The following is a 13,315-nucleotide window of genomic DNA, read 5'->3' on the forward strand; positions in this document are numbered from 1 at the left end:
CAGAGGGCCATTTTAGATCGAAAAAGGGAGTACATTTACAGTAAAAAAAAAAAAAAAAAAAACTTTGAAATTTATGCAAAAACATGGAAATTTATGAGATTGAAAAGTTGAAAATTTGCAAGAAAAAAATAAAATTCTAAGTTTGTGATTAATCTCAGAATCTTTCTAAAAAAAATCTTGAAAAGTTTAAAGTTTGAGAAAAAATTTTTTTTAGATTAATCTCAGAAACTTTCTAGAAAAATCAGGATTTTCTGAGTTTGAAATTAAATTTTTCTAAAAAAAAATTTTTTTTGGTGGAAATGTACTCCTTTCTTTTCTACCTAAATTGGCCCCAGTGCCCCGTTGTACCCATCAAGACCCAATTCGGAAAACTGGTAGATCCAGTAGATCCACCTCGAACATAAAACTGTGGCTAACCAAACCCAAACTCCTGACTGAAATAAATCGTTGGAAGTTGCCAGGTCTGTGATTTTAGCTCAGGATTTGGACCAAAACCACGTTTAGTGCCTCAAACAACCAGAATCCAGCTGCCTCCGTTTTCTTCTTCTTCTTCAGTTTTTGACGGCAGTTTGCATCCATCAGTGTTGCACTACTGCCATCTCTTGTATTTTATTACTCTTCCTTTCCTCAAATTCTCCTAATGAGATCAGAATTAAGAAAAAAAAAAAATCAATTTTCTCTGTTCTAATCCAAACTTTACGGCTGGGATTTTGCGTCTTTGAGCTCGTCGTTCAGGTCCGTTTCCTCCTCATTGTCCTCGTTTCCAGCTGTTCCCTGGAACTCGCCGTCGTAATCCGGTTCCGGCAGTTGGAGCGTGTTGGCGGTCGGACTGGGCGATCTGCGGGACTGATGCCGACCCAGGCCTCTTCTCCGGCGCCCCAGCCCTTTGGGACTCGGCAGGCTGCGGATCGACGCCTTGGAGCTCTGCCGGGAGAACTGCAGGGAGAACTGCCGGCCCCGCGGCCTGGTTGGCGGCCGGTTCTTCATGGTGACTGTCGTCCAGCGGAACTCCTTCGGTCCAAGTTGAGTTGGGGAACAACAAATGGAATCGGTCCTAGAAATACTGAAAATAGAACGAGTTGGAGCAATAATATATTGAAAAACTGATTTAAAAAATGTTTCTTTTGCCTGATTTAGTTATTTTGTGTTACTTATATTAATTAGTCATTTTTGTCCTTAATATACCAAAATATCCACTTAATTTATATTTTTGGTCCATTTGATTATGTAATTTTTAAATATTAAATGATCTGGGTCATCAGTTTCTTGGATGGCTACTTATTACTTTTACTTGAGTAAAAATATGTTGAAGTAAAGCTATTTTTACTTGATTACAGTTGCTGTAAAAAGTTGTTCCAATTGCAGTTTTGTGAAATAAACCAGTTATAATACAGCCAAAAAACATTCTTAAAACTTGTTATGGAAAAACTAGTTTTTTTCAAATTTGTAGTGTTTCCATTAAGCAAATGTATTTTCAAAAAATCAAATTGTGCAATTATGTTGTCAATGAAAACTCGGTTACTGTGGTTCTCTAAAGTCTGAAGGATTTCGTAAAGGCTTCCACTTCAGACAGATGTCAACCATCTGACCTGTTTTAGGATTTCTTTGGAGGAGGGCGTGATGCGGTTATTTTTAAAATCTTTTCGCCTACTTCATGTTGTATTCATGTGATTTTCTTGTTTAGCCAGACTTTGGTGAAATTAGATGCAATCAATTCTTGATTTAACGAGGTGAGCAATTGCTTCTCCTCATTGGGCCAAGTTGGTTTGGGTAACCTCTTTAGATTCTTGTGGATCTGAAACGCTAAAATGTGAAACCAGAAGGCTTCTACAGCAGCCGAATCAACGGTCACCTTGTAGTTTCTACGTTTGGTTGTTCCTCAGTTGGGGAGTGATCCAGACCGTTCTGATGTTTCCCAAAAGACTCCCCATTGTGACAGGCATCAGAGAACAATGGTGGGCTGACAACCAGCCGCGGGAAAACAACGGAGGATGAACTCTCAGGTGACGGCGGGTTGCTGTTGACCTCCCTTAAGGTGGACAGGGTGTCCAGAGACGATGGAGGGATGGCTAAGGAACAGGGTGGAACCATGTCCGCCGAACCTGCGTTCCCCCTGACAGAGTTTTACCAGAAAAATTAAAACCATGAAAAACATCAGAATATTTCTGAAAAGGCGCTGATACCTGAAGTCCAGGAAGAAGCTGCTGGTTGCGTCACTGCTGTGCCGCTTGAAGACGGGTCGAGGATGTCGGAGGTCAGGAGGTTCCTGAACACTGAGCAAGCGTCGGACTCGACCCAGAACCTGAAAACACCAAACAGCAATCACATGAAATTATTCAGTTCCCACAAGTCTCAACAGGAAGTGATCCCCACCACTGAACTGGCAACTTGGTAGGCAAGGGCAGCACAAGCATAGATCAGGGGTATTAAAACTTTTTGGACCAAAATTGTTGAGTCAAAAGGACTTTAGAACCAAAAAAGAAGTTATTTTACCTGCTTAACAATAAAGCATTGGTGTTTTAAGTAAACAACAACAAAAAAGTAGTTAGATTGTTGTGTAAATTATTCCAGGTCCATCAAAATCTTGTTTTGAGTAAAAGTTATCGGTGCTTGAAAGCTGATACAGAAAACCTGGTTATTTAAAGGCAAATACTTTGTGTTGAAGCCAGTATTTGCTGTTGTAAGAAGATTTTTACTTTGTGTGTGATAATGTTGTCCTAATTAAGAATAAGCCGCCTAGATAACTTTCGACAGCGAATTAGGGCTTAGAGTAAATTTCCACCAAAATAACTGAAAAAAACCCTGAAATTTTGAGATTAACCTCAGAATTTTTTTTTATAGATCATGGGAAATCGAATTTTTGAACATTTCAGTTTCAAACATTTTTGACTTTGAAACTCAGAAATTTCCATCTTTTTTCTTGAAAACTTCTGAATTTAGACATAAATTTTTATGGTATTTTCTAGAAATTTTTTACTTTTTGGAGCTCAACTTTTTTTTTTTTTAATTTGGAATATTTTTCTTTTTTGCCATAAATTTACACATTTCTTCTCTACCTACAAAGGTCTGCTATCATAAACAGATATTGAGACTCTTGACTATTTTCTGGCTGCTTTAAAATTATTTGAAGGCCTTTTTAAATCCGTAAAGAATCATAAAATAAACCTTAATATTTTTCATTTTATTTATCATATTTAATTAGGTATAAATGTCAGGCTGTCCTAATTTATTCCTCAGCGGAAATTAAATTTGAAAAGATTGTATTTTCTTTTGTCTTTTTTCTTTTTGTAGTTTGTTTTTTTTTCCCATTAAAGCTTAAAATACACATTTTGTGACATTCCTGTTCTTATATATGCTCTACACTCCTAATATTAGGGTAAAATAATTAAAAAGATGCAAAATATTATAAAATATAAGGTGTAGCTTTACCGACTCTTGCCGTCGAGTCAGCAGAGGCTCCTGCTGCTGTGGTCGACTGTCTGAAATCTCACATTCGTCAAGCTGCAGGATGTCAGAAAGTCTGCAAAAATCATGCACATAAACTTTACTAAAAATGATGGAAATAATCTCACTTATTCTCCAAATCAATGTATAACCATAATGAATGAAGGATTATGTTGGTAAGTTTGACCCCATGTCGGTGGTGGATCCTAGGAACGAGGGGATGCAGTAGTCTGCAGCAGCCAGAGTGTACGGCGGACGAGCGTCGCTGTCGTTCCAGTAAACGTCTTTGGTCATGTGAGGAAGGTTCATGTGCATCTCGTCCACCGCCAGCAGAGACACCTGGAGGAACAGGTGAGCCACAACCAACGCTGAACCAGAAGCTTTCCTCCTTTTCAGGAAGTTTAGATTATTCACAAATGCACATATTTTTTCATGTTTCAGATTAAATAAAACTCTGTTTAGTTTCTAAAATTAATTTCAGAAAAAATGTTTCTGTTAAAAAAAAACATCCAGAGACAATGCCAAGTAATCTAATTTATTTTGATAACTTTGTAAACACGGGTTATATGTAGCTATTATTGTGTATTTTTAGTTTAGAGTTCATTTAAATATTGTGTCCAAAACTGATTAGTTCTGGTATATTTTCAAACTTTAAACTGGGATAGTTGGAAAGTAACTCCTACTTAAGTCTTGTAGACAATGTTGAGAGTAGGTTTCTATGGAGCTAAATTGGGGCCATAAAGACAAAAATTGAAACTGAAATAAAACTTGAGTCTGAAAATTAGTTTTGAACATTTTTTTAAATGTCATATCCTTTTTTTTTTCCAGATTCAGATCTTTATTTTCAGTATTTTGTTCAGTTACAAAACTTTTATGTTTTAGTTTCAAACTTTTTTTTGCAGTTTCAAAATAATTTTTCAGTTTTACTTTTTGTTCTGTTTAACAAACTTTATAACACTTTAGCTCCTTAGTTAGCAATAAAAAGCTACCATTTGTCCTAAGGCCTATATTACTGCATTAACATTTAATAAATACAGTTTAATATTTCTTGAAAATTTTTGTTTTCCTGTTTTAATAACTTATTTACCTAAAAAAACTGCTAAAGGTTAACTGGTCAGATTTGAGATTCACCCATAAAAATGTGCATTTATGCTGAATAATAAAAAAATTTGGTTAATTAATTTTGAATTTCGGTATTTCGGTAAAATCCAGATTTTGTGTTCTCAGTTCTAAATAGCCAAATCTTCAAATTTAAGGTACAAATTACAACATAATGAACGAGACAAATTTTTCAAGATCGTAAATGAATCTGAATGAACTGAACTGGAAGCGCTTTTATTTTGATATTCTTAGCAGGAAGTGTCCTTGTAACGTAGCCGCTAGCTTAGCAGCGAGAAATCGTCGGAGGTAAGTCAGGCTTATTTTGTTTTTAAATGAGCCAAAGTAATTTAATACAGGGATAAATTGGGGAAACATTAATGTGGTCATCATTATAAAGCTATAGCTAACATAAACGTATTGTTCTGAGCCGTTAACATCCCATAATAATCCACCGACATCACTAGCTTATTAAGCCTGCTTGTAGTCGAGTTTCCGACATTGTTAGTAAAATAAAGACAAATGCCGCCACCTACTGGGCAGGAAATAAGAGATTATTAATATTTTTTTAAATTGCTGACCTGAAGGTTTCTGTCAATGATCCAGTTGGCCTCGAAGTCATCATCATCTTCTCCAAATGGGTTAATCAGTTGCTCTGCTACCTGAGAAAATACAAATATCACTTGATTTCAGACTTATAACAAACTTTTTCTTGTTGTTTTCTGGCTTCTCTGGTGCTGAAAACCAACAGATCAAGGCTAGTTCCATCTCTTTTTTAATCTATTTACTTTAAAATAGGTATGAAAGCCTAGAACCAGGCCGTAGCATCTGGTCATTTAAACTTCTTTGTGACATTTGCAAAAAATCTCAACACCACAGCTTTACATTATTGTGCAGATTAATGTACAGTAGTAGTGGGCACAATTACACTAATACGCTGTAAGCTAAGCTAACTTTATGAAGCGAAAACAACTTGGGTAGGTGTGTAATGAAAAATTTGAGCCTGTTGAGGACACGTGCATTTAATTTTGCACTTTAGCATTAGCTTTCTTAAATATGATTTTAGAAGAAATGTTTACAATTAGTGTTTTAGGTTTAGCGCACTAATTTTTGCGCTAACCCTAACTAGCTTCTTAGCATGATTAGCAAATCTAGCATATTTTAATTATCTTTTCTTAGTTTTAAAACTTTTCACTTACTTTACATTCACAGATTCAAGGTTATTTTTACCACCTGTTGTTAAGGAATTGTTATCAAACCTTAAGCCAACCACAGTAGAAAAAAAACTGCAGCAGGGTGAAGATGGGGATGTAAAGGTCGAGGTCGTGGCCGGGGTGACCCTGAGTAGGGTCGAGGAACTGCCGACCAATTAGACAAGCAAAGAAGAAGGTGTAGACAGCAAGAGTGACGACCTGAAGACAGAAAGACGGATTTCACAAACAGTGCATCCCACCCAGAGCTCTGATTTGGTTACAGTGATTACCCCTGATGAGATTACACGAGCTGCATCCGTTTTTCAGGACTGACCTGCGTATAAACCAGCGGAACGCCGACCCAGTCATAGCCAAAAAGAGTCGCACACCACGTCCTGAACAGATTCATCTCCTGAGCACAGACAGGAAGCAGCTGTTTGTCACCAGCTACAGACCTCAGATTTCTGTAAGCTGATACACTAAATGGAAAAACGGCGTCATCCGTCCCTCTGGAGCAAACCCAGTGTCATATTATACCCACATTTCTGGTTTCTGTGGTCACTAAGTGGGATATAAATGGGTTTGTGATTGCAGTAGAGCTTTTTATCTCAAAAATAATGTTTTCAAATTACATTTTGGAAACAGTTTTTAAAATCCAGGTAAATCATTAATATCTGGTTTAAAACGAAGAACTTATGAACATTTAATTCTACATGCTGGTACGTTTTGTAGAGTAAATTTGCGCAAATTGGAAAATTATTATTTATAAGCACTTTATTTCTTATGATTTCAGACATTAGTGAAAAGAAGCTTTTTGGTAACATGTTCGAGCCACTTATTTATAGCTTTAGCTGAATTATAAAGGAATTTAGCAAGTTTATGAGATTATAAGGTTTACAATTAAATACTTTATACCAATTATTTCTTTATGGATCTGTATTTGTTCTGGGCTCAGTGGTTTCTTGCAGATTTAGCAAGAATGATTCTCTTACACAGATGTAAATTAATTTCTGTTTTCTAGTTTTACTTTTGCAAATCACACTAATAATTGGATCAAAAGACATGAAGTAATTATTTAAATAATTATTGATTATATTTAGCATTATTATTATTATGAAGAACATGCAGCAAAAACCTATTTTAATACAAATGTTTCTTAATATTATTCTTGACAGAAAAGAAGTTACATTCTAGAAGTTTAAAAGTATAAAGTATAAACTCATAAAGTTTTGTCCAAATTTGTCCCGAGTGAAATTTTAATAACTTAGTAGAATTAAAAATGGACATAGCTAAAAGGCTCTACAGCGCCCCTAACGTGAGATAGAGAGCTGATATTTGGTACATTGGCAGAATCCTCTGAAAAGATAGGCCCTAAACCCAACAGGAAGTCGGCCATTTTGGACCAAATGGTCATTTTTGGATGTTTCTCACTTTTTATATATGTCAAACTTTAACAAACTCTTTGGGATTTTGAGCTATTGGCTTTATATATAAATATTTACGTGAATATGCCTGTAAAGTGTTGGAGATTAAAAGTTATCAAAAGCTCAACCGACACTCTGACAGAGAGTTCATCTCACGTTCAGAATATTCTGCAGGTCGATGCTGTCTTGGATGCGTCCTTCCTGCCGGGCTTTAGATGCCAGATTGGAGAACCAGACAACAGGTATCCAGTACTTCAGGTGAGGAGAACGGACGTTCTCAAACACCTTCCTCTCCTCAGGAGTCATGAAACCTGCCAATGAAAGGACGCATTAATAAGACTTTCTCCTTTGGAGATTGATGTTTTGGTTAAACTTGAAAAGAGAATCAACCTCTGATTCGAAACTTAATTATTATAAAATCAACAGACTTATTTGAATTTTCTTTATCTTGTGGAGTCTGTTGCTCACAGTCCTGCTCTAACTAGCCATTAAATAGCCGATCTCAAATGCCTCTTCAGGGACAGACAGAACCAGGAAAGATGCAACCCTGCATCTGTCATTCACCACTTTGAGTTTGGACTCAGACATTAATAATCCAAACAAATCGCCTCTCACCTGCCTCAACCACATGATCGATGGTTGGGAATCGCTTGCAGACGGCCGTACTGACGGAGCGGAAGATGAGCAGCGATGTCAGGTTGACGTAGCGTACCAACGTCCGGCGGAGAAGGCGTCCGTATTCATCTTTACCCTGAACACAACTAAAGGAAGCAGAGAAAACAAACACAATGAAGTGAGATAACTGCCATGTGGGGGCGCAGCGCTAAGAACCACTGAAGAAAACAATTCAAAAACCTCTGAAGACACTGAGCACAACGTCCTTCTACACAAAATGTATACAAAAAAACGAGTGGCGTCAGATTTTAGCAGTTGGAGGATTTCTCTTCTGTTTTTGGTAAAAAACCAGGAGCCATTTCTCCCACTAGTGCTGGTTTCTCGTGTTTGTTTTGGTTGTATTTGTCCAGACAAAATTTGCAATGCATGCATTTGAACCAAATTTTAAGTCTTACTTACTTAAAATTTACTCAAAATGTTGCTAACCAGAGTTCACTTCAACTGAACCAGACCGAGGCTTGTAAACAGACCAGAATTAGCTTTTTTGGTTAAATTTTTCATTCACACCTCCCCAAATGAACCAGATTCATAGACAAACTAACTGGACTTTTATTAAAGTGGACTGAACATGGTTGGTGTGAGCGCAGCCTTACTTACCTGGAGATGAGGAACATCAGTCTGTCTGTCCAAGGAAGATTAACGAACTGATTCCACCAACGATTTACCACCAAAGTGACATAAAAACCTAAAAAATACAAAGATTACTCAGATTCTTCATCCTGTCTCAAAATTAGAACACATTTTCAATTTTTTTTAGAGTAGGAAGAATACTAATCATGTTTTTATTAATTTGTAGCAACCACCTAAGTACTTATTTTGACTAAAGCATCCATGTTGTATCCACAGTGCCAGAGTGAATGAGTTTGGATAAAAACGAGGAAAACTCATCCTGCTTTTAGTTTTCTGTGTTCTTTAATGATCTGTTTCCATTAGTACTCTGCTAATGAGGCAACCAAAAACCCATCAGTCTCTGCTTGGCTCTGCCATCTCTGGAAGCACAAAACATGCTGATAAATTTCAGATTGTGTCCCCATTTTTTCATTCTTTTGGAACAAGATGTCCGTATTTGAGCAGAAATATTTCTAATAGTCTTACCGGCTTAAAATTTACTCAAGATGTTACTAACTTCCCCATTTAATCCACATATACAAAAATAACAATGACCAAATTAATAAAGAAGGACATAAAAACCCATAGAAAGCCAAAAATATAGCTCGTAATTGCCAATATTTAGAAAGAAAGAAGAAATAATTTATTTTAAAAGTGCTATCTGGATGGAAAATGCAAACATTATAAACATATATAGTATATTATATTAATAAAACTCCCTATAAAATTGATTTTGGGAAGCAAAAATATACCCAGGACGAAGGTGACGGGGATCTGCTCGGCGTATCTGTCGCAGTAAATGGAAAGTTTCTCAAATAATCTCTTCTGCTGCTCTGAGAGGACGAGTCTGCAGGACGGAGAAGACGCCATCAGGATAAAAACAGAAACATTTGTTGAATTAACAACAATAACTGAGACAAAGGAAGACGGTTTTGTTGCAGGGTGTTTGTGCTGCCAGTTTTCCTTCGGTAATTTAGCAAACTATATGATTTATTGTAGAGAAACTCTTTTTTTGTAAGTTCTCACTTCCTAATAAAATGAGCTGTGCTCAAGATGAAATACATGTAATAAGTTTAACCTGTTATCGTTAGCCATCAGATTGGTGCGAAGTGTCTTATGAACCTCTGAACTTTCATGGAACGTCTTTAGAAATGTGGATGCTAATATTAGCATTGGGGACGTCAGTGCTGCTGCTACATGTGTAGCATTGAGATGCTATTTTAGGCCTGAATAGCTTCACTAATAGGCTAACTTCTGTCAGCACAACTTGAACACAACAATAGTTCTTTTGAGCATCCAATCAGATCGATTTTAGAAGCAAAAATGAGCCCAAAGTGCAGCGGCTGTTTGCGGATATCACTTGTGCGACAGATTTACTGACGTACCAGAAACGTATGAATACAAAAGTTCCTGAACTTTTTGTATATTCAAAAAACAACAACTAATTGCATTAATTATGATTTTTAATGTGTTAAAATCTTTGTAATAATTCATCAATACAAATGCATGCCACACTTTTCAGAAAATTGTTTAAAATCTTTGAAAACTCAAATTGTGACATGAAGAAATTTAAACCGGTTTCATGAATACGAGTACTTTTTTGATAATTTGTTTAGGTCTTTCGTAAAATATTTGAACGCGGAATGGGCGGGGCTTATGAGATACTGCAGCCAATCAGCAGAGGATGATCTAGATATTTCTCGGGATCAAGAAATTTTCATACTTTTCTAGATTTCCTTACATTTCAGCATCTGACCGACAAAATAAACCTGACAGAGACTTTGGACCCTAACTAAAGCTTATTAAACAAGGACACAGCTACAATGCAAACACAATATTACTTTTATGCTTTTATGAGAGTTTATTTCGTCTTTTTAAAGTGTGTAATTAGTTTTTGGTGTGTGTGACCTGTAAACGAGGCTGAGGACGGTGTAGAGCAGAGCAAATAGGATGAACTCCCGGTACAGCAGCTTGTAGATGCTCCCCTTCCAGCGCAGCAGCAGCCGGTGGAAACTCAGGAAGGTGGCGTTGGCTACTTTACTGGAATAAGTGACGGTCATCCTGGGACGGCAACCTGAATCCACAGGGCTTTGATGCTCCCACTAGCTTCTCATGACTTTTATCTTCTGTTTACTTGAGACTGCTGCAGCAAAATTAATCCAAACAATCATCTTCAGTTCCGTTTCAGAGCTGCTTTCCATCAGGCTGCTGTGCAGATTTGTTTTAGCTCCAACCCAACCCCTTCTCTCTCGCTCCTGTTTCTCTTCATCATGATGTTGTCCAGTTGCCCAGTAATGCAAGGGAGCACATACACACACAAACACACACACTGTGGGTTATATTGATGAGCCGCTGGGCTAAATGTGGTCATGTTTCAGCAGTGTGTGTTGGCATAGACAGCTGTGGAGGTAAACGTGCAAAAACAGAATCACAGTCAGTGGCAGAAAATAGATGAAAGCAGCTGGTTAGAGGCAGTGGCTTTACTTAAGCTACGAAAGGGAAATATTTAATCAAATATTTAAAACCTGATGTTTTAAATGTACATTTTTTTTACCATCATCTAGTGGTTATTTGAAGAACAGCAGCTGTCTGCGTTTTATCTTCTGGCACTTGTTACAGCTCTGTATGGAAGAAGCTTAGGCTCCAGAAAAACAAGAATTCTGATTTTTTTCTTAAAATTCTGACTTTAATCTTCTGAGATCAAAGCTAAGAATTCTGAGGAAAAAAGTCAAAATTCTGAGAAAATAAAATTCTGAAAAAAAAAGAACAAAATTCTGAGAAAAAAAATCAGAATATTGAGAATAAAAAGAATACTGCAAGGAAGTCAATTCTGAGAAAAAATAATTCTGAGAGGGAAAAAAGGTCAGAATTCAGAGACAAAAAGTTTAAATTCTGAGGAAAAAAAGTCAGATTTCTATTATTTTTTCCAGTGGCCCTCGTTCTCTGGTTTGGTTTTAGAAGTAAAGAAATGAAACTGACAGGGAAATTGTTGAACAAAGGTGAAAGGTCGCAAAGATGTCTGATGACGCATTAGCCCAGCGAATGTTAGAAAGGCTTCACAGATCATGTTACAATGAGGAGCAAAACAACAAAAAACACCTCTGGTCCCAAAGAGCAGAGACTGGGACAGTTTGAAACAGAGTAATGTTTCTGTAAATACACCTCAGAAATTCAAAATTCAATTTCTAAAAAAAACAACAACAAAAAAAAACAAAAAACCCGACATGTAAATATTACATAAGGATGACTGTTGACTTTGGACTTGACCACACTTTTTCCCTTTCACTCAACTTTATATGAATAGACTATAGCAAAATAATATTCAAATTATAGTTAATTATAAGATAGTTCATTGTGTCCCATAAGTTTGCAGTATTTAATAGATGAGTTTCACTTTCTAGAATGAGGGATGAAAAATATAAAGTTTTTCCATTATATCTATGATTTTTGAGTATTTATTGTTACAGTGCCTAAAAAAATGTGTCCATTCACATATATTGCCACAACATCATGTTCCAGATCATCAAACTAAATTTAATATTAGACAATGAGTAGCTACATAAATTCAAAGAGCAGTTTTCAAAATATTATTTTACAAAGATGACAAAAAGACCTACTATAATATGGAATAAAGAGGATTAGTTAATTGTGATGGAGACAAATATGATTAAAATCTGTATCAACAACTGTATAACATCAAATAAAATCAAAATAATTAACTTTATACACCAAACTAATAAGTCTAATTTGATCACTTTATTTTTGAAGGAGTTGCAAATATTTGCGTAGTGAGACATCTTATTATGTTTTATCTTTACTCGATCCGTTGCAGGAAGTGACGCAGATAGACGCATTTGGAGTCATTGCTCAGCGCTGTTCTCCGGTCAGTTTGGTCTCGTCTCTGAAGCCTCGTCTCTGCCTTCCGTTTCTCAGGGAGCTGATCTCAGGTCTGCGCCGCCGCTCCGAGCCGGAGGAGGCAGCATCCCGCGGTAAAAATCAAGCATTGATTAGACGCTAAAAAGCAGCTGCGGAAGCACATGCAGGTAGGAACGCTAAACGTGAATAAAACCTTTAAACAAACTATCTTTTTCATTAAGTCATCGTTTATTTAACCTTTTTGTGCTCTCTGTCCTTTTATAACTTCGTCAAACTAACCGTTAGGTCGCCATCTTTGTTTTAAATTCGACGTTTAGCTGTATTTTAGTGAGAAAATCTGGCGTTCTCATTTCATCTGCTACCTGTGCGATAGATGAATAAATCTATTGTTAGATTAGTTACTTAAAATTATAAATGTATAATTATTGACTTTAGCTTTAACATTTTATTTTTCAGGTTAAAACTATATGAAACAAATTACAGACTTGTAATTAGAAGCTCAGTTAAATGAGAAATAAACTTGGAAAAAGACCAAATTTACATGCACTTACAGTGGAAAAAAATATGTTGAGTTACGAAGTAATTCTGGTCAGAATTAAATAAAACACAAACTAGATGTGGTAGAACAATAGTGGGATTTACAGTTGTTTGAGTGACGTCACAAAAGGCAAGGGCAGTTTGATATTTACTTAAAATGGTCTCCAAATGTATGTAAATAAATTTGACATTACTTCTGCATCTTATTTTTGCTTAGTTATTGCTTCAGAATCAATAGGTTAAAATGATAGAGAATGAACCAATCAATAGACAAGAAAAATGGTCAATTTTTCTTTGATCCACAATTAGCTGACCAATGCTATAATTATTTTTTTCTTTTTTGTTAATGCATCAAAACTGAAACACTCCTTGATTCTTTGATCTGTATTTTACTACCTTGAGCAATTTTTTTCTTGTGTTGAAAGACAAAACTGAACATTTTGCTGTATCAGAATCAGA

General features: G+C 36.1%; 1 protein-coding gene across 1 annotated transcript; it reads right to left on the reverse strand.

Moving 5' to 3' along the window:
- Positions 1-284: 284 nt before the first annotated feature.
- On the reverse strand, positions 285-11,127 carry LOC106961758 (bestrophin-3). Its single transcript, XM_015055722.1, has 13 exons — positions 10,352-11,127; positions 9,196-9,290; positions 8,432-8,519; positions 7,775-7,920; positions 7,316-7,470; positions 6,070-6,147; positions 5,802-5,954; positions 5,124-5,204; positions 3,632-3,783; positions 3,430-3,520; positions 2,184-2,302; positions 1,853-2,113; positions 285-1,063 (listed from the first exon to the last, which is right to left on the reverse strand). Exons 1-13 carry the CDS (start codon positions 10,501-10,503, stop codon positions 697-699), a joined length of 1,938 nt encoding a protein of 645 aa, XP_014911208.1. The 5' UTR covers positions 10,504-11,127; the 3' UTR covers positions 285-696.
- Between the last annotated feature and the right edge of the window lie 2,188 nt (positions 11,128-13,315).

Source organism: Poecilia latipinna, unplaced genomic scaffold (genome assembly GCF_001443285.1).
Source record: "Poecilia latipinna isolate Pla-1442-1.1 unplaced genomic scaffold, P_latipinna-1.0 Scaffold1333, whole genome shotgun sequence".
Taxonomy (NCBI): Eukaryota; Metazoa; Chordata; class Actinopteri; order Cyprinodontiformes; family Poeciliidae; genus Poecilia; species Poecilia latipinna.

Coding starts and splice junctions, on each gene's coding strand:
- LOC106961758 (XM_015055722.1), bottom strand. CDS start 10,503: ATGACCGTCACTTATTCCAGTAAAGTAGCCAACGCCACCTTCCTGAGT. Junction 5,955..6,069: donor TTCCGCTGGTTTATACGCAG/GTCAGTCCTGAA, acceptor TTCTGTCTTCAG/GTCGTCACTCTTGCTGTCTA. Junction 5,205..5,801: donor TCTACTGTGGTTGGCTTAAG/GTTTGATAACAA, acceptor GTATTTTCTCAG/GTAGCAGAGCAACTGATTAA.